Source organism: Natrix helvetica (genome assembly GCF_964273705.1).
Source record: "Natrix helvetica genome assembly, chromosome: 4".
Classification (NCBI taxonomy): Eukaryota; Metazoa; Chordata; class Lepidosauria; order Squamata; family Natricidae; genus Natrix; species Natrix helvetica.
This window is the reverse complement of record NC_138550.1, coordinates 40,525,129-40,545,380: the sequence shown is the minus strand read 5'-3', so window position 1 is coordinate 40,545,380 and position 20,252 is coordinate 40,525,129. Positions and strand designations below refer to the sequence as shown.

The window sequence follows — 20,252 nt, the reverse complement described above, 5'->3', positions numbered from 1 at the left end:
TGTCCGGTGTAGTGTCATCAGGTTTATCTAGGAGGGTATAACTGTAAATATTTCTAAAGTAGTTTTCTTCTATTAGTAAATCAATAGCAATAGCACTCAGACTTATGTACCACACCATAGTGCTTTATAGCACTCTCTGGGTGATTTACAATGTCAGCGTATTTCCCCCAACAATTTGGATCTTCATTTTACTGACCATGAAAAGATGGGCGACTGAGTCAACCTTGACCCCGTCAGGACTGAACTCCAGATTGTGGGCAGACTTTGCATGCAATACTGCTTTCTAGTCAGTGCACCACCAAGGCTCAATCCAAATAATTACATTTCTATAAAAGCTGTGTATTGTATTGCAATTTCTCCAGTGCTTCTATAGGAATAAAATAGGAGATTAAGAGATACTAAGTAATGTAGAGCAGTACCAGACAAAATATGAGGTATATCTGTAAGCAACATTTTATCTTTATATATGCACATTTCAGGATCAAAGTGGTATAAAATGTCTGTACTACAATTAACTATGCATAATCCGTGTTTAAGAAATACTGAAGTATTCAGATCCTTAATTATCTTACAGAAATTTTACATTTGGAAATTAATTGTTCTTTTATGTCTATCTACACATTTTTTCAGAACTGCTTTTATCTTGCAGCAATTTCCATAGAAACAGTTATTTCTATAGCTCTGTGAGTATCAGGCAGCCCTCAACAAATATATGTTGCTAAATTACTTCATTGCATTCACTAAAGGCTGGCATGTCACAGAAAGTACCCATGAATAGAGCATGCATTGACTTCATATTATTCAATGGGTGAATTTTTTCATGCACTGTAATCACTTCTTTGTGCTTACATTCTATGTGGAATCTTTCTCCTCACATTTACAATAAATTGGCCTGAGTTGATTTTATACAAATGTTTTTAAACCATAAATAAATTACAGTTGAAGCTCTTAAACATATTATATTGTTTCAGGCTGAATTCAGTGAATGTATGTTTTGCAGTCTTTCATTTTAACAACAATCAGATGTAATGTGTACATGTTCATCATTCACATATTTTAAAGCTGTTGTCAAGTTGGTCTTCTAAGGACAGCTTACTATCAGGCAATGTACAATAAAGGACACAGCAAATAACTATTTAGAAGAGTGTCAGACAATGCATGACTCCCCAAGGTCTATATTTCGTTTCCAGCTTTGAAGGTCATGATGCTATCTATATTTACAAAGCAAAAAGCTCTGTCAAATGTTGTAGAAGAGTTTGTTATTAGATCCTATTGTATGCTGTCACCTGATATCGACTTTAATATATATATGCTGCAATTCTTATACATGACATTTGATCAGTAAAAGCAACAGAGTCCCCAGCCTTGGAGATTACAATATAATACCTTTTCTAACTTGGTGCCTTTTCAATTTCCTGCCAGCCAAGAATAATAAGGAATTGATCTGACAAAAAGCAGTTATACATACAAGGACATAAGTGCACAATTTATACTTAATAACCAATTATCACACAGATAAACAATGGAAACACTGTATGAGTGTATTTACTTGGAAAATTCAGCCAAATATGACACTAACCATGGAAAAGATATTTAGCATATATCTGGTGCTAGACAACACTATAAAATGATGCCAGTCCTGACTTGTTGGTTTGCAGATATTTTGGTTGATATTCCAGTAGCCTTAGTCTAGGTTCCTATTTAATAAAAGTAAATTAAAATTTAACAATTAATCAAAGGAGTTGAAGCACCATAGACAGTATGGGGAAAGACTTCTCTTTCCCAAGCTGTGCAATGTCCTATCTAATGCTATTTGCATGCAGGCACATAAAGGTGTTGCGATATAAAACCTTTAATGATGTCCAAAAACTAGATTTCCAAAAACTACAAAACACCTTGAAGAAACGGAGGAAAGTACTTTTGCCACAATCTACCAGAAACCTCTGTGGTTAACCAATGTCACAAATTCACTTTCTATAACATAGTTTAACCAAGTTAGGATGCCATCAATGTAACCCATTCTTATTTGAGGACAAAACAAAAAATAATAAATCACTTGAAATTAAGCTATTCAAATTAATCATTTGAAAGTAATGAATTGTTGAGCATTTCAAAGAAAGTGCTTAAGTTATCCTAAGGTCACAGAGAAGAAACTGCTTATACTGACTAGCAGAGCAAAAGGAACAAGGCAAGTATAAGTTCTTGACTTTAGAGAAGCAATTTAATCTGTCAAAAACAAAAAGCATGGGTATTCTTTTCCAGCCATTATTTCCTCAAGACTATTAACTACACAATAGTTAAGTCTCTTTGTTTAACTGCACAATAAAAGCTTCCAACCAGTCAAACACATTTTGTTGGCCAAAAAATTAGTATATGACTCATTCCTGATCTCCTCTGCTCTTTTATTCCATACAACAGCTTTGCTTACTTATAGAATACATTAGCTGGCATTCCAAAAGCAATCTTTTTGATTCGCATGATATGGTATAGCAGAACAGGTGCCAGAGCATCACCCATGATTTTCTCCTAGATACATATAAATTAGTAGCAGAGGCAAATCACAAGCAACTCTAAAATGTCTCATAAAAATATTTTCTTTGGAGAAAATATTATTGAGAAATAAGATTTCCTTGTAAATGCGATAGAGGTTACAGGTTGGAGGGTAGGAGAGAATACTAGTCTAAGTTAGTTTTTTTGTTGCTACCATTGCAGGTTAATGACAGCTCTTTGTCCTATTGACAGTGAATCTAAAACTCCAGATTGGCATGTAATTTCTGTCCAAAAAGAAGTAGATCCTGCATTTTCAGCTGAATGTTTTATTAAGTGATCCACTTCAAAACAAAAATAGCAGGAGACACTTAAGATACCCTTAGCTGTATTGAGGTTAGACCAGATTCTAACAGATTGGATTAGATTCACTTATTTCAATACTGTTCAGAAGAAGCTCAAGATACGTAAAAACTATTTGTCACCAGTTATCTCAAAACACTTTTTTGGATTGAATTCACACTCTCAATATTTATATAAACACACCCAACACTTCAATCTCCATCCAAGAAGTGAATTGAGTGACTGCAGTGATATGAAGCAGGCTTAAATTCCAAGTAGTTTCTTACTGACTCAAAGTAAATAAATAAATAGTACTTCAAACTGGCAGGGGCCCAAAGCCCAGAATAAGCAATAAAAATTAATAAATAAATATATAAAAAAAATTAAAAGGCTAGTTTGGTCTACCTGTTAAAGCACCGGACTAGAAAACAAAAGTCAGTGAGTTTTAGTCCCATTTTAGGCATGAAAACCAAAGTGGATCACTTTGGACCAACCACTCTCAGTCCAACCATCTCACAAGGTTGTTGTTATGGAAAAAATAGAATGGAAGATGTATTAGGCATATTTGCTGCCTTTAGTTTATAAAAATGGTAAAAGCAGGATATAAATGAATAAGTAAAAATAAAATACGCTATATTAATTCTTCTAGTAAGTAAATCAAAATAAGAAACTTCATGTTTTGAGATTTTGGTTTCTATCCTTCTGCTTAGAACAGATCTGTGTTACAAGTTTTAACTTTATACAGGTAGTCCTCCACTTGCAACAGTTCACTTAAGGACCGTTCAAAGTTAAAGCATTGAAAAAAAATGACTTATGGCCATTTTTCACACTTATGACCATTGCACCATCCCCATGGTCACCTGATTTACATTCGGAAGTTTGACAACTAGCTCACTTTTATAGCATTTTCAGTGTCCCGGGGTCATGTGATCCCCTTTTGCAACCTTTGGACAGGCAAAGTCAATGGGGAAACCATATTCACTTAACAACCATGTTACTAATGTAACAACTGAAATGATTCACTTAACAACAATAGCAAGAAAAGTCATAAAATGGGACAAAACTGACTTAACAAATCTCTCACTTACCAACATAAATTTTGGGCTAAATTGTGGTTGCAAGTTGAGGACTACCTGTAATTTTCTTCCACCAAAGGCTGTACAGTATTAATGGGAGTGGGAGTAGGGCTTTACTGTCGAAAGATAATATTATGTTGCTTGCTCTAGCAAAAGAGGGTAAAAGAGCTATCTGAATAGAACATGAATATCAGAATAGAAAAACAAACATACAAGAGCACACAACAGATACAAACTCAATGTAAACTGCTCCAAACTTGATTGCAGAAAATACGACTTCAGCAACAGAGTGGCCAATGCCTGGAATGCTCTACCCGACTCTGTTGTTACATCTTCAAATCCCCATAACTTTAACCTTAAACTGTCTACTATTGACCTAACCCCATTCCTAAGAGGTCTGTAAGGGGCATGCATAAGCGCTCCATTGTGCCTACCGTCCCTGTCCTACTGTCCCCATTTATTCGTACCCATTTCATTCATACTCATGTTTATTCTCATACCTATTATCTTGTAAACGATTGACAAATCAAACAAAAAATGAAATAAATAAATTTGAAGAGACTGGATACCTCAGTCCTTTCCTTTTTGTTTACATTAAAGGTATTCTTTTTTGCTTTTAATTCAAAGTACTAAGCAATCTATCCCTCCTAAGAATATTTGTTTCACCATGGTTACTTTCTCACCCATTTTTGAATAACCAAATAAATAACCATTTTTGCCCCAACATCTTAGGCATTGGGCCAGAACTCAACACTGTATTCTCAATCATCCAGGTCATGGTTATCCCAAAGGTGCTTTTCTCCCCCCTTTTCTTTTCAAGAGACAACTGGACTTCCTTGTTTTTTCTTTGAAGACGCTTCTTCAGGTCTGGCTGAAGTTCTTAGAGCCGGCAGTTGTTAACAGGGGTCTCCAAACTTGGCAACTTTAAGACTTGTGGACTTCAACTCCCAGAATTCTCCAGCCAGCTATGCTTGGGAGTTGAAGTCCACAAGTCTTAAAGTTGCCAAGTTTGAAGACCTCTGTGTTAAGAACTACAATACTTCGCCTACAAAAATTCGATCTCTTTCTTGCCCTGTAGGGATAGACCCGACTTTGGCAACCCAGATACGGCAGCCTTAAATGATGACCGGGGGGTGGGGGGAGGGTGTATGTGAATTTGAAAGACCCTGGATTGAAAGAGAGTAAAATCAGCCCCCGCAGTTCAAAGGGACCAATGAACTCCCTCGGCCCCGCTTTTTATTTCTCGTTGGCCACGTGTTGGCCTCAGAACACAGAAAGGCGGCACAGGATTGGCCCATTCTCCCTTTAAAAAAGGAGAGCCGCCCCCCCCCCTCTTTACCCGCCGATTCCCCTGCAGGCGTGGTGCGAAATGGCGAGCTGTAGAGGCTCGCGCAACGCTTATTATTTCTTCGTGCTAGAGAAGCTGCCGGAGTTGAAGCAGCAGGGCCTGGCTGTGACCAGCGTCGCTAACGCCATCCCGTATTGCTCCGATGCCTGGGCGGTGAGGGAGCGTGGCCGCACCTTCTCTTTCTGTCTTGGGACTAGAAGAAAAAGTCCTGGGAATGGCCACCCTTCCACTTGCAAGGACCTGACCTGATATTTCCTTACTCGTTATTTATAGCGTCTTCTAACCTACGTAGTCAGACGCTTCCTAGTATAATACTCTAGTAATAATACTACCTTTATGTGATCACTACGATTCTTCGCTAGAAGGTCTTTAAAGCGCTAGAAGGCGCTTTAAAGTGAGGCAAAATAGAGGTTGCAGTTAAGACGTAATAAAACCGTCGGATCTGGACGGCAAAAATCAGGCCGGTGGTTGATGACAGTTTATTTTAATTTTTTTTTTTTTTTGCAGCTGAGAATTGGTAGCCATAGTTACAAAATCTTTTTGAAACGGCAAGTGAGCTTCGTGCTCATTAGCTAAAAATGGCTTCTTCCTGAATTTAAGACGTATGTATTATTTGCTGCTTTCCAAACCTCGCTGAAGAAAGCTGCAAAATTTGGGCACACAGTGCTTAAACTCTTTACAACAGAACTGGTCTGTCGAGACATTTCCAAGCACTAATTTCCTGGCCTTTAAGCCATACTGATGGGACTGGCAAAATGGTTTTGCAACCTAAAGGAGATTTGCTTCCCAAATATTTCTGCATTGGTAGAATGTTTAATAACATCAACGATAGCAATTGGACTACTAAAAAGTAGAATTTTATTTTATTAGATTTTTATCCTGCCTTCATTATTTTATAAGAAGCTCAAGGCAGAGAACAAACCTAATATTACTCTCTCTCGCTATTTGCCCCAAAGGAACTATCTTGAGAGGGTGTGACTGGATCAAAATCATCCAACCAGCTTTCATGCTTAAGGAAAGGAAAACTCTGGTTTCGTATTTCTAGGCAGCACTAATATAAATTGTTTCCTACCTCAGTTTTTGTTCTAGAAATAAGATATATTACTTTTAAAATAACTACTGTTAAAATGATGTTTCAGCCTTCCACTGACAGTATAAGGTGCATTGAGCTATTATATAACACTTGAGAAAGAGCACTATATGGAAGTTACTAAACCTAATCTAACATTTGACTAGAGTTAATGTTAGCATGTTTGACTTTCCCAAATGAGTACTGTTGGATTAAGTCAGTGGATGATTTGGCAGAAAACATTGAGCAAATAATGCAAGGATTTATGTAATTGTTTTTACTCCTAAGCTACTTAATAATGCGCAAAAAGAAAAATATGCAGAAATGGCTCGTCAGTGGAAAGCTACCAAGTCAGAAGTAGCAGCAGAAAAGGTAAATAGAATTATTTTCAAGTGCAATTGAGTTTAAATTGGGGAATAAGTAATAAAAATTACCTGTAGGTATGTAGAGAAAGATATGGAGTGAAAGGTGTAGTTTCAGAAAACTGATTTTTTCCTGTGTAATGGAGAGCAGATTGGTCTAGATTTATCTCAAATAGTAGATTAAATCTTACAAAAATATGAAGATAGCTACAGGATTGGCTATGCACCAGCTTATGATTATGTGTTATCAAATTGTTTTTGATGTATGATAACCACATACATTTTTTCTATGATAATCTATCCATAATCTTTTTTTCAAGGTTCCCAATAATGCATTTATTGCCACTGTAATGGAGTCCATCCACCTTGCTGCTTGTAGTTTTCTTCTTTCCACCTTTCACATAATTAGAGCCTTAATGTCATATTTATACATTGCATTTTCCCTTTGATATTCTTATTAAAAATAGAAGGGAAGTTTGCATAGCAAGGTTTCTAGTACAGTAATATTTGGAAAGGTGTGCTATAATTACTTCTAGGCCCTGCAAGGATATTCAGACTGCAAGAATGGAAGGAAAAATGTAAAAGTAGAGATGTTACTGTCCTCCCATTCCTAAAAACTTTTTTGTTCAACTGAAGAAAGGAAAATGGCATGGCTATTATTCTGATAGCAATGTTTATAGAAACTTACTTTATTTTATTGAGCTGCCCAGCATTCTTGATGAGTATCAGCTGTGCTGTGTTTTCATGAAGATGATATTATAAGCGGATAAACACATAATTTAATAATGCTGCTACTATCTGCATTCACACACACACACACACACACTCGTATATGTGTGTAGAAAGCAGTTCTTAACTTATTACCATAACAGCTTGCCTGTTAACAGTCAAAAGTCATGTTGGTTGTTAAATCAGGTGCCCATGTCACTTAACTGCTCTCCTTGTCATTAAGCAAACCTGGGTTGCTAAGAGGAACATGTGGTGCTTCTGGTGGCAGAGGCCTAGTCCACTATCCCATTGTAGTACTTCCCTGGATAACTTGCCTCCTAGGGGATATATTGCCTTCTAGGGTCTCACCCACCCCAAGGTACTGCTTACCTTGGGCCTTCTTTCCTACCCATTGAGTCCATACAGGCCTTCCCACCTTGCTGAGTCTAGCTGCAATGAATTATGGTCACTCTGAAATGGTGTCAGTTTCTGTACTGTGCCCCATGGCTTTGGTGCAATATAGAGAGGCCAAGGGATGGAGCAGTCAGCTCCTCATTCTGAAATCAAACTCCTGAATTCCCCAAAATGGCACTGTCTTCTGGGACAGCATCAAACAGTCTCCATGTAGGATCAGTTGCCAAACACCTCAATTTTATTCAAGTAACCTTGAGGAACTGCAGCAGTTATAAATTTCAGGCAGAGGTACATCCCTTCATTTGTTGCTATCGTAAGTTTGAACCATTGCCGAACAAATGTTTTCAAGTTGAGGGTTTTCTTATAGGTCTGCCTGGTGTGTATCATGGTATAAGCTCAATCACAGGTTTCTGTGTATATTGTCAAACAGCATTGTACCTAGAAAGGAACATTCTATGTATGTTTTTTCTTCATTTGGTAAATATTGAATGATTTAAATTTTTTTTAGCCACGTAGAGAAGTCCCAATACCTACTCAAAGTCAGGATATGATTCCTCTTACAAACCTTACAAGCATATTTAAGTATGAACAAGGTAAGGTATAGTTTAAAGATAATCCATCTCTTGACCAGTTTAGCCTAAATGTTCTGTAAATGTGGTAGGTGTCAGAAGATGATATATGTATCAGAAGGGGTCCCAAGGAAACCGTAGGAAAAATTACAAAATTGAAATGTATATAAAGTAAGGCTTTAGTAGTGTCCAAGAAATGTAGTAGCATCCTTAGAATAAATGCCTGATTATAGGATAGGTCAACTAAAGCTATTGAGCTGATGGGATAATTGCTATTAAATGAGTTTGAACAAATGGTAATTGGTATTGAAATAAGTTATTTTGACTTTGTGTTTTTGTTTACATTGATTGGTAACTGCTTAATCCTTATTTACATGAGTTGACAGATTAAATCCATGAACTATTTTTAATTATAAATCATTTCATATTTATGGTTTTACATTGCTTTAGCCAGGCCAATAAACCAGGATTTTAGTCAATGACATGCAGACAATATTCATTTTTCTAGAGGGAAAGCTAAAATCCTATATCAAGTGTTTTAAAAGCTTTTAAATATACTGACATATTTTGTGTTAAAATTTATTTCATTTATTAGATTTATGTGCCAACCATATCATCTAGAAGGAACTATATTAGCATTAAATATTAATCACATAATAAAATATATTGCTAATTTGATTCAAATAATTGTTTCAGTTGTGCTCGAAACTTCATTCTACTTTCTGAATATCTTCAGTCATGGAGTGTTGCCCCCACACTGCAATCAGCGTTTTCTCCCTTGTGAAATTGGGTGTATCAAATATTCACTTAAGGATGGCATAATTGCAGAATTTCATCATTTTATAAATCCTGGTGAGTGTTGGAAAAAGGGAAGAATTAATTTTTTCTGATTTGTCTGAAAGGGTCTTAGAGTTTCAGGCCTATTCTGAAAGAAATAGGTTTCAGTTTGTTCAAGAATCTGGTTTAATAATTCCTGCATACTGAAAAAATAAAAATGCTAATGGCCAAAACAGTTTGACAATATTATTTGTGATGAATCGATCATGATCTAATAAACATTACATCGCCAAGAAAATGTATTTTAACAGTGAAAAATTCCTATGATCTTAATTTATTTTTTATTTCTTAAATCTGGCTAATGTCTTGCAAGAGAAATACAGGTAGTTCTCATTCAACTACCACAAGAAGTTAACAATGGCACTGAAAGAAGGACGGTAAATTATAGGTATTCAGGTAACAATTTAGCATCACAAAGTCAATGAATGTATTTTGTTGATTTTTGGTGTTCTGCAGGCGAAGTACCACGGGGATTTCGGTTTCATTGCCAGGCTGCAGGTGAATATTACACAAAAGCTGAAACAAAGATTTACTCAATAAATTTGACTAAATTTTTACTCCTTTTTTTTCTCATCACAGTTAGGTATTGTATCAGATTTTCTGAAACATTTGATTTTACCTCTATAACTTATTCTGTGTAGCATGCTATTGTTAAGAAACTTCAGCAATTTCACAATTATATACCTTTTTTTAAATTTTCATTTAGGTTTTTTTTAGCTCATTGTGGCACTTGTATCATCTGATCTCCAGTATTGATTGAACATTGCAAATTACATTTTTCAGTAAAATTCAAGCTAGAATGTCCCCCTGAATGATAAAGCAAACATTGGTTATGGATAGTACTTTAAATCAATAATACAGCAAGGTTCAACTTTTGGAAAATCTTTATTTCAAAAAGATGCCCTATATCGGGACATTTTATTCTACATTTATGACAAACATTTTTCCTTCTTTATGAGACTAGTTTTGTTCTTATTGAATATTTTAATAAAAATCAAATTAAGATATTCAAGCTTTCATTATAGAATTGATATATAGATCTTGCAATCTATAAGTATAGTTAAGATTAGAATATGTATGGATGATACTTTGCATCTTAAAATATTTCAAATGTTCCCTTAGGTGATGCTACCCATAAAATTCCCATATCTGGTTTTGATATTGCAACTGCAAGTTACTCAGTTGTGTTGCATGACCTATATGAGTTCATCAAACCACAAAGGGGCAACTGGCCATCTGTATATTGTAAGGTACATTGACCTGACATTCAAATTTCTGAGAAGTAATTGAATGAATATCCATCAAAATATATTTCTACATAGAAGAATTCAGCCATAGGGATAAAGCCTTTTGCTAATATTTATTAATTAAAAGGCATTCGATCAGTTATTCTTCTGATCTGAGCCTTCCGTGTTAAAAGAAGTTCTTTGCTATCTTGTTCCTCAAACATTTAAGAGTAGATACTGTAGGTGTCTAATGTTTCTATGATCATTAAAGTATTATAAGCCTTGCTAACCTCATGTAAACCAAGGTCAAATTTTGAGCACTACATCTCCAATATTTGACCCACTATTATTAAAAGACTCATGTAGGTATCGAAATTGTTTCCATTTAAGTTCATGCATCAGTATTTATCCATCTATCTGCCATTATATTTTATATTTCTGAATGCCCATCTTCCTCAAAGAGGGTCTGCACAATAAAAAATAACACAAAACTATATAAAAATTGAAATGTTAAGTTAAAATTATAAAATTTTCAGAGGCAAAAATAATTAAATCCTGTTAAAAATTAGTTGACAAAGGCATAGGAAAGCAATCATTCTAATAACTTATTCCGTGATTTTGAACACTTTGTGTAATCTATTGGTAGTTTATACATTTCTATTTCTATATTGTACATAATTATTTGTATTGCTGTTTGGAGATTTTGTGGCTATTGATCCATATGTACCAAATGTTATCAAATGTCATAATAATCAATGTTGTGAAGGTAATCTAATTAAGTAAATTAGAGCCATAATAGATTTAGGACATTTTAAGAGAAAGCAAATTCTTCTGTTTCTCATCACTATGTATCTGTACTGAATAAATAAATAGTTTAATTCTTTTTTTCTTTTTCTTTTTTGTAGTCTGATGATCACTTCAGAATTAGCTGGTGCCTAAAACACATGGCTAAAGAAACAGGTAAGAAACTGTTACCTTTATAATAGGTAAATATTGTTAACAAATATTTTGTAATATTCTTGATGTTGAAACTTATTTTCCTAATAGGCAGTGTCAATCATGTAAAGCTTTTAAATGTGGAAGATCTTGTTGTGGAGCTATATTATAAAAAACTTCAAAAAGAACCTTCTAAAACTTGGGTGTGTAACACACTGGATGCTTCCATGTGGGATTACTCAGGAAATACTAGGTATATTTTTAAATCTTCTCTCTTTTTCCTTCTACATGCTGAAAGAGCCCTAAACTTGTATATCTCTGTTTTGCAATGTTTTATTTACTATAAATAACAGTTTTTTTCAAATTACACCTTAATGTGGTTTTGATGATTCTTTACCTTACTGAATAATGTTCACAGAAATAATTACTTCAGTTTGTAACTCTCAGAATATAGAAAACCATTAGTAGAGGAATATAGTACTTTTAAAATTATGAAGGAATGCATAATTAGTATGATCAGGGAGGGGGGAAAATCTTGCTTCAAGTAATTGAATTTAATACTTGATGGTTAAGATTCCCAACGATACTACATTTGATAATTGCTTGACATTTGGTTAAGATTCCCAACGATACTACATTTGATAATTGCTTGATGACAAGCATGCATTTATGACTATTGTAGTATCCCATGTTCATTTCTTTTTTCCCTGCCCACTTCAGTTCCACCCTCCCACCTATTCCCCCCCCCCAAAAAAAAATATCTCCGGTTTTTTGGCTGCCCTATATAGCACAACTGAGATGAAGAAGCCACTGTCTTCTGCTGTTGCCTTCTCTGCTGCCATCCTCTCTGTCCCCAGCTGACTTTTGTTGTTGTCTTTGCTTTGCCTCTCCTCTGCTCAACTCACCAACCCTCATCAGCCTCAAGAACTTCTGCATGGCACCTCTGTCAGTCATGCTCTGCCAGGTCCTGGTGGACTTTACTGCTTCAGCAGTCTTAGCTCCATGCAAAAATACCCCTACTTTGCTACCCGGTGGAAGAATTATCCAGGCCGGCAGTGGCATGGAGAACTTGTAGTCCTGTCCTGGTATGCAGTAGGATCCAGAGAGCTACTTTCTAGAATAGGTTTCTCTTTTGTTCAGGGCAGCAGTAGAACTTTGTGCATTAGAACCTCTAGGCTAGTGACCAGCTAAGATTGCTGACACCTGGCAGGCCTACCAGGATCCCTGCAGTCAAGGTGACGGAGTGGGGGGGAAATGAATCCAGTGCCAACAGAGTCCCTGTCCACTCTCTGGAAGTGGGAAGTGGGCAGAGTCCAGTGGAGGCAAAGTAGACCAAGGTTAGTTGGGACGATGGGGAAGAGCAGCAGCAGGTAGGTGGCAGAATACAGTGCCTACCATTTTATATTTTTGTATTTTATTCTATGATAATAAAATGTTTAATAGCAATAGCACTTAGACTTATATACCGCTTTGCAGCCTTCTCTACGCGGATTACAGAGCTAACATATTGCCCCCAATAATTTGGGTCCTCATTTTACCTACCTACCTTGAGCCTGGTGAGATTTGAATTGCCAAATTGCAGGCAGGCAGCAGAACTACCCTGCAGTACTGCATTCTAACCACTGCTTTACTGTAGCTTAAAGACTAAAAAATGGCAGACATGGGGAATGAGTTAGGTTGGTGGAAAAATTGAAATGGAGAGGCAATCCATGCAGGGCAGGAAAAGTGTGAGATCCTTGCCTAACTACCATATCCAGGACTGTTATTACTAAGTAACCCACTCATGTAATGTTTTACTTAACTGCTTCAGTTAGTGACAGAAGTTGTAATCCAATAATTACTTGTATTCATGACTGGAATTGGGTAAAAAAGTCTACTTGTAAAGTACATGACCTAAATTTCTCTGGGCAAAAATACTCAGTGGTCTCTGTTTAAGGTGGTGCTTTCGAAATCTGGAGAAATTACCCCAAATTGGGTAGAAATAGGTTTTCTTTAGGTAGCAACAACCTATTGCCCATTAACTTGACGTAAAGATTGCCACATGCACTAAAATATATTAGAAAATTATCCCAAAATATTCCTATTAAGATGAAAATAAATCAAAATATAAATGATGATTTATTGAAATAACATAAAGATCATTCAGTAATATTGTTTTTAATTATTCAGATTATCCTAAAATTAACAGCCATTTATTTAACAACTGTTCAAAGTTATGACAGTGCTCAGAGAAAGTACTTACGGTCAGTTTTTTGAAGTGTGATAGGACTTTCTGATAAGTCATTTTGGATAATGAAAGAAAAAGTTGGGAAAGGAGTGGTTTAAGGGATTTAACAAAATAGTCAAAACAAGAAGTATAATGTTTTAATCCACTAAACAGTTGCCAAAAGTGTTAAACATAGAGTAAACAACTAATAATTACAGTGAGAGTTGTTTTAGTTTTTTTCCAACAGATCTATAATCTTAAATATTGTGTATGTGTAAAATATGTATACATGTATATTTTAATTTTACTTTTTTAGAAAGTTTCGTGTTTTGATGCACAAAACAGGGATTAACCAAAGTAGATTTGATTTTAATCTTCCGGCATCTTAAAGACCAAGATTTTTGAGATGCTTTTGAATATGTTTAAAAATCTTGAACTATGTAAATAGAAAATTGCAAGACCACCTTGTACTGAAAAAGTGTTGATACCCATGCATTAGCTCAACAATATTAATTTTTTAACATTACAAATTCTGTCTTATTGATGCAATGTGCATTTGAAATTCTGGATTCATTATGAAAATATGGCTTCTCTTTAGGTGTCAGTGGCATGAAACAAATGATATTGTATTCTGTGCTCTTGCTACATGCAAGAAAATTGCGTAAGTATACATTTTTATTTTACTCTCTATAAAGCTTTTGCACTTGGTTAAAAATAAAAGGCTATTCAATATACTGATTAAGGAACAAGCTAGAAACTGAGCGATTGTGTCTTCTAGTGCTACCTTACACACAAACTAAATGGTGATCTTGCGCCAATGACATTCTTTCAGCCCTTAGAAGAAAGCAATGGCAAACATATTTGAAAAATCTTGCCAAGAAAACTGTAGGGACTTATCTAGGCAGCCTCTAACAATCGGACACAATTGAATGGAAGAAGAAGAAAAAATTACTTTTGGAATGTCATGTTAGCTGTGTGATGTCTGAGGTTATTTTGAAAATAATTTGTGGACTCTTGTGACAATCAGCAATTATCGTAAGGTTCTGCTATTTTTGTATTGTTGGTGATATAGAAGGAATATATTTTAAGTTAATCTAAATAAAACCAGTGCTACAATTCAGTAAATCATTTCTAGTGATGGATTTTGACTTCATTGCTTTCAAATCCCTAAAGCAGATTTTGAAAGGTTGTGGGAGCAGGAAGAGAGGATTCAAAAATGTTGTGCGAACAGAATTTTTTGTTGCTAAATTCTACCCAAGTTTTTAATCTTAAATTTCCAGGTGTAAAGTGCTAGTAAACTGCTAGGCTTATATTATCAGTAATGTTAAATGTTAAGTAAGAGGGCATATCTATAATCTGTGGTGTCCTGATTGCTTTCTTTTTAGTTAAACATTTCATGAATTTATATATATATAAGTGTAATGTGTGTGAGTGTATATTATGAAATGCATTTGTCACTGCTATAAAAAGTGTTATCTGAGTATCCTTCAGATATATCAAGCAGCCTGAATATCTATCTATTTAGCCAAACATTATTCTAGATAAGATTTTTTAGAATTGAACTCTGGGGTGCATCAAAAGGGCTACATGTAGGAGTTTGCAGACCATGTCGGATAAAATTACTTGAATTTACTTCCGGTTAGATGCCATCATGGCACAGGTCATATTAATTACATGTAGGTCTCTCTTCAGCTTTGATAGTGACACAGTTTGTCTCAATATGGGCTTTTGCTGTTCAATTTAGATACTGCATCAGCAATTCTCTAGCAAATATGTATGAAATCCAATTAACTGCATCTCATTTACCACTAACTGAGAACTGCAAGAGCACAACAAACCCTAAGATGATAGTGCTGGATGCTGGACGCTTCCAGGTCAGTTTTCTAATTTAACACCTTTTCTTTCTTCTATTGTATTGCTTATTTTATTGGAATGGCTGGTGTGAGTGTGTGTGAATGAGAGACAGAATGAGAAAGAGTGTGATTGTTGAGGTTAAGCATTAAAGTGGTGCCCTAAGGTCTTCAGCTAAGTATTTTCTCCCTTTGAAATTTGTCAATTTCTTCCATGTTTTCCATTGGAAGTTAGCACTTCATATGGAGTCCTACTAATATATAAAGGGAGACTTAATTAACAAATAATATCAACGTTTGGTTCTTTCATTTATTTCATAAAATGATCCAGTATCTCCCATGTATGGCCAGTTGTTGCGAACACTTCATTAAACAATCAGAACTAATTTGGGATAGCTATGTCCTTTATGAATCTCATAGCTCTATTACAGTGATGTTGTTAACCAGGAGATTCCAGAAGCACATGATTTGCAACTCTGTAGAAATAATGTGAAGTCTCCACAAAATTGTTGGTTTTGAAATTTAATTTAATTTATTAAATGTCTGTGCCACACATCTCCCCTACAAGGTGATTCTGGTCAGAACAACTTATACAAACAAGTGAAAAATAATGTAAAAGATTAAAACGAACAAGAGCCAAGAGGCCAACCAGCAAGGCCAGGTTTTGATATACTTCTGGAAGGCCAAATGGGAAGGAGCAGTTCTCGCCCCTCGTGGTAGAACATTCTGCTAGGGCCAAAAAACTCTTGTCCTTGGTCCCATCTCCTTCAGTTCCTTAGCAAGCCTCTTACACTGGCACAAGTGGGGTGGGCTTGAGACAATGTTGTATAAAAAAGTTGCAAAACTATTTCTAGAGGTCTGGATCTTCCTAAATCCTTGATCAGAAATACAGTTTTACTAGATTATACGTAACTCTGGATTAAAGTGTTGAGTTCTTAGTGTTCTCTGTGCTTGGTTGTTTGGTTGCAGATATTTTCTAATTTGATAATAAACCATTTTGAAACAGAGATGACTTGAGCCAATAATAAGTCTTCCTAGGAATGTTCATCATGTGATATAACTTTATGAATGCTCCTTAAAATTGTCCAGATATTTTCAGAAAACCTAAGAAAAACATCCAGTGAACTCTAGGTGTCTTTTATCTTGGGTAAATTGTGTGTCATCACTCCATTCTCAGTAAACCACTGGGTAAAAAGAGGACTCATGGAAAAATAGCAAGGCAAAAGCCACTGCCACTTGAATGAAGTTCACCATAAAAATGTTTGGTTGAAACTTTCAACTTTGGAAAAACGGTCTACGGACAAGTGAATATTGTTTTGCAACATTGAAAGTTCAAAGTTTCATGAATTCTGGTATTACATCTTTTGTAGACTCTTTGCCGAGTTTTAGTAGTTGAAGATAGGCTATTTATGTTTCTATTTTTAATAATCATTTCAAAATGTTTTACTACTAATAGTACAATAAGATGTTTTAGGAAATTTGCATTTCAAGATATCAGTTCGAAAGTAGGTTAATGGTTTTGGTTGGCACACTGTAGTTCCTTAACTATTAAATCCACTTTGCCTTTCTCTGCAAAAAATACCTTGAAGATCTAGTGAATGAGGTATGAAAGGGAAAACTTGCAAATTTCAGTTTATAGCATGCATACAGTATATATTGGTGATCTTGTGTTTGAATTGCAGAAAGGGAAAGTCGAAAGCACTGGAAATGACAGTTATTTCAGATCTCTTAATAAGGATCATGGTGCCACACCTTGTAGTGGTAAGTAGAGGTTTTTTTTTGGCAACTTCAGATGTTAGGATAACATAGTACTCTTAAAAATTAATATTGATTGAAATCTAATGAAATACCTCCTAATTGAAGTATATCCCTAAGTATGTCAGGTCTTAATAAGCTTTATCTATTAAAGCCACACTTAAATTGGGCAGGGTTAATACAAATAATAAAATTATTGTAGTTGTTAAAAGTTTGAAAAATAACTAAATTCAATTATAATTAATTCCTGATAATTATTTAACATAATTATTTAATTAATATTTAAATCACGTAGTATGGTTGTAAATTTTGTAAGATCAGACAAACGGCTTTGAGGAGGTATAGGTTGTGCATTTCTAGTCTTTTTCTTTGGAAGAAAATGTAAGCAGCTGAACTTTCTCAAGCTAGCTGATAATACTATTCTGGCAAAAGGTGTTAAATAAAGTAAACTGCTTCCTGCTTCATTCTTTGGTATTACTATAGTAGCTGCATTTTCAGAGAAATTGAAATACTTCTCCCCTCCGTTCCCAGGGTTGAGAAGGCAGACTAGCTGTACTCAATCACAAATAAGTATATTGTATTTTGACCAATTGTATTTACTGGCAGCTTCGCTAAGCTTGCTACTTCTTGAACAAATAAAAATATTACAATGATTCCTAATAATTCTAAATATAACTGTTTGAAGTTCAGCTACCCAGTGTGGTTATATTAGCTTTGGCTTCAAGACAGCACTTAGCCAGTTTTGTCTTTGCTGGGAAATTAAATGGGTCAGGCTTGGGTAGTACTTGGATAGGAGACTATTGGCAACACAAGTCAGATAGCTAAGTGAGGAAACCACAACTCATTCTGGAAGAACCAGTGGCAAGCCATTCCCAAGAAAACATAATGTTATGTCCATATCATCACAAGAAAGCAATGTCAGTGTATCTTTCCTATTTTCCTATGTTGAAAAAAAAAATCCATTCCTAATCTACTTAAGTTCTATGGAATAGAGGTTCTTTTTATTTCCTATGCATACTTATTTTCAATTGATGGATGAGTATAAGGAGTATATATGCGTGTTAAATTTGTGTAAGTTCTTTGTAATTCTGTGTAAAGCAGGGCTGTCAAACTCCCGGCGTCACATGCTGGCCACGCCCGTACCTGGTTTAGTGAAGAGGGCAAAAGTCCCGATATGTCATGTAATACTGCCATGACGACGTGAGTTTGACACCCCTGGTATGAAGCAAAGTAGTTTATATATTGACAGTAGTGCATTTTTTAAAGTTGTACCCTCAGGAGTGAAAACAATGAATGCACCAATCCCTAGAAGTGGAAGAGGAATCGCACAGTTTTTGGAAAGCACCTTCAAGTACTCCAAAACTTAGAAGCATTCAATGCTTCTGTGTATGTGATTATAATTATAATTAGATAATTAATGTTACATTAATCTGCTATATATGTTATATTTTTATGAAAAAAATCATTTAGAAAAATTTTGTTCTTAAAGTAACATGTTTTAGTTGCTGTAAGGCAAATTGTGATGAATATTTGTCTGATTAGGAATGTTTAATGAAAATTAGAGGAGACGAGTGAAATCAGTAAAACTAATTTTTCAAGCAATGCTTTGGTTGCTAAAGCCTATAGTACATTATTCAGAATATATATATTAGCCATCTTTTTTGCTTTCCCACTGAAGTTAATTTTGTTTTTTATATAGCATAAGAAATATTTAGTAATAGGGCAATTTTTCATAATTTATACCAAATGGTTGTTGTTTAGGTTTTGTGCAGTCGATTACAAAACTCTTGTACCCAGTAATTAGACGATTGCAAAATCAGAGTAGAAGTTATTCTGGAAATGCTATAAAAATGCTATAACAAGGCAATAAAGACTATTTTTCCTTAAGATTATATATTATATATTCCTGATGTTCAGTGTTAATTTCTTTCAAGATACTTATAAATCAAAACCATGTTATACCAGTCTTTCTTAAACCAATATTAAACTGTTGTTCTAATTTGTTAAATATTTTATGCCAGAATTTTTTGGGTGTCCAAAATCTGCCATATAGGAATGGGAAAATGCAAAATGAACATAAAATAATATGAAAGCAAATGTAGATTACACTGCTATAGAGACAGACATTGCACTCATATTGCCTGAACTGAGTGAGGTATGAAAACTGCATCATTGTTCTATGCACAAATAGAAGTTTCAGAAAAGATAATAATTTATATGTAGAGCATGATAGGCCTACAAACAACTCTATAAAGGGATCACTTACCTGTGTCCCCATTCCAAATTATCCCTTTAAAACTTTTATCTAAGCTCCCTATTTTATACCAAATTCTGGGCAGCTCTCGAGTTCCAATGCATTGTTCTAAATTAAGTGTTTGTTTTAACGAGCATTCTTAGGAATAAGTGCTAATGTGCATGGATGAAATACATTATATGTTGCTTCAGGAGTTAATTTTTGACAAAATATATTTTCGATTGAATGAATCGTCTGGAGCTGTCATTTCATGGAATTCTCAAGAGGATGTGCAGCTTTCAAGAATGAAACACTTGTATAGCAGAAATTCCAATCATATTGAATTAATACCAATCATAATACAGTATTTTTTTAACATTAACTGCCTTTTTTAGAATTTGGAATTCCTATTGCTTTGATACCAAGGAAGTATTCTTTATTAAACCCTGCTGTGCCATATAACCAATGTCGTTGTATACATGATGTACAATGACAGTAAAGTCTATTATTATATGGCACAACAAACCAAAATGAACCATTGATTCTGTACATGAGATAATTTTTCAGCTGTAAGAATACAGCATGCAATTGAAGTAGTTGGGCTTTTCAGAATAAGGGTGCCCAAGCTCATGTTGCTACATAACCCAAATCCTTTTATGTACTTCATTCAGCATTCACCCCAACTTGGAATTTGTTAAGCATTGTGGAAGTATTCTCCTGTTGTTCTCATCCCACCACCTCCCCCCACCCCGCTCTCCCCTCCCCCCGTTCTTCTCTCTGGATTCACTGAAAAAGATTTCTTAGGACAAGCCCTGCAAAAGACTGTAAAATTAA

General features: G+C 35.0%; 2 protein-coding genes across 2 annotated transcripts in view; one reads left to right on the top strand and one right to left on the bottom strand.

The window, feature by feature from the left end:
- ILDR2 (immunoglobulin like domain containing receptor 2) overlaps positions 1–6,604 on the bottom strand; it is a 61,583-nt gene extending 54,979 nt beyond the window's left edge. The window contains exon 1 of the mRNA XM_081951134.1: positions 5,586–6,604. The gene's annotated coding sequence lies outside the window, so the exon portion shown is untranslated. The remainder of the gene's footprint in view (positions 1–5,585) is intronic.
- On the top strand, positions 5,242–19,752 carry MAEL (maelstrom spermatogenic transposon silencer). The gene is made up of 12 exons (XM_081951135.1): positions 5,242–5,406; positions 6,611–6,694; positions 8,315–8,399; positions 9,072–9,227; positions 9,669–9,710; positions 10,335–10,462; positions 11,344–11,398; positions 11,486–11,627; positions 14,179–14,241; positions 15,325–15,454; positions 17,113–17,191; positions 18,452–19,752. The coding sequence occupies exons 1-12, from the start codon at positions 5,275–5,277 to the stop codon at positions 18,550–18,552; spliced, it is 1,197 nt and encodes a 398-aa protein (XP_081807261.1). The 5' UTR covers positions 5,242–5,274; the 3' UTR covers positions 18,553–19,752.
- The last annotated feature ends 500 nt before the right edge of the window (positions 19,753–20,252 follow it).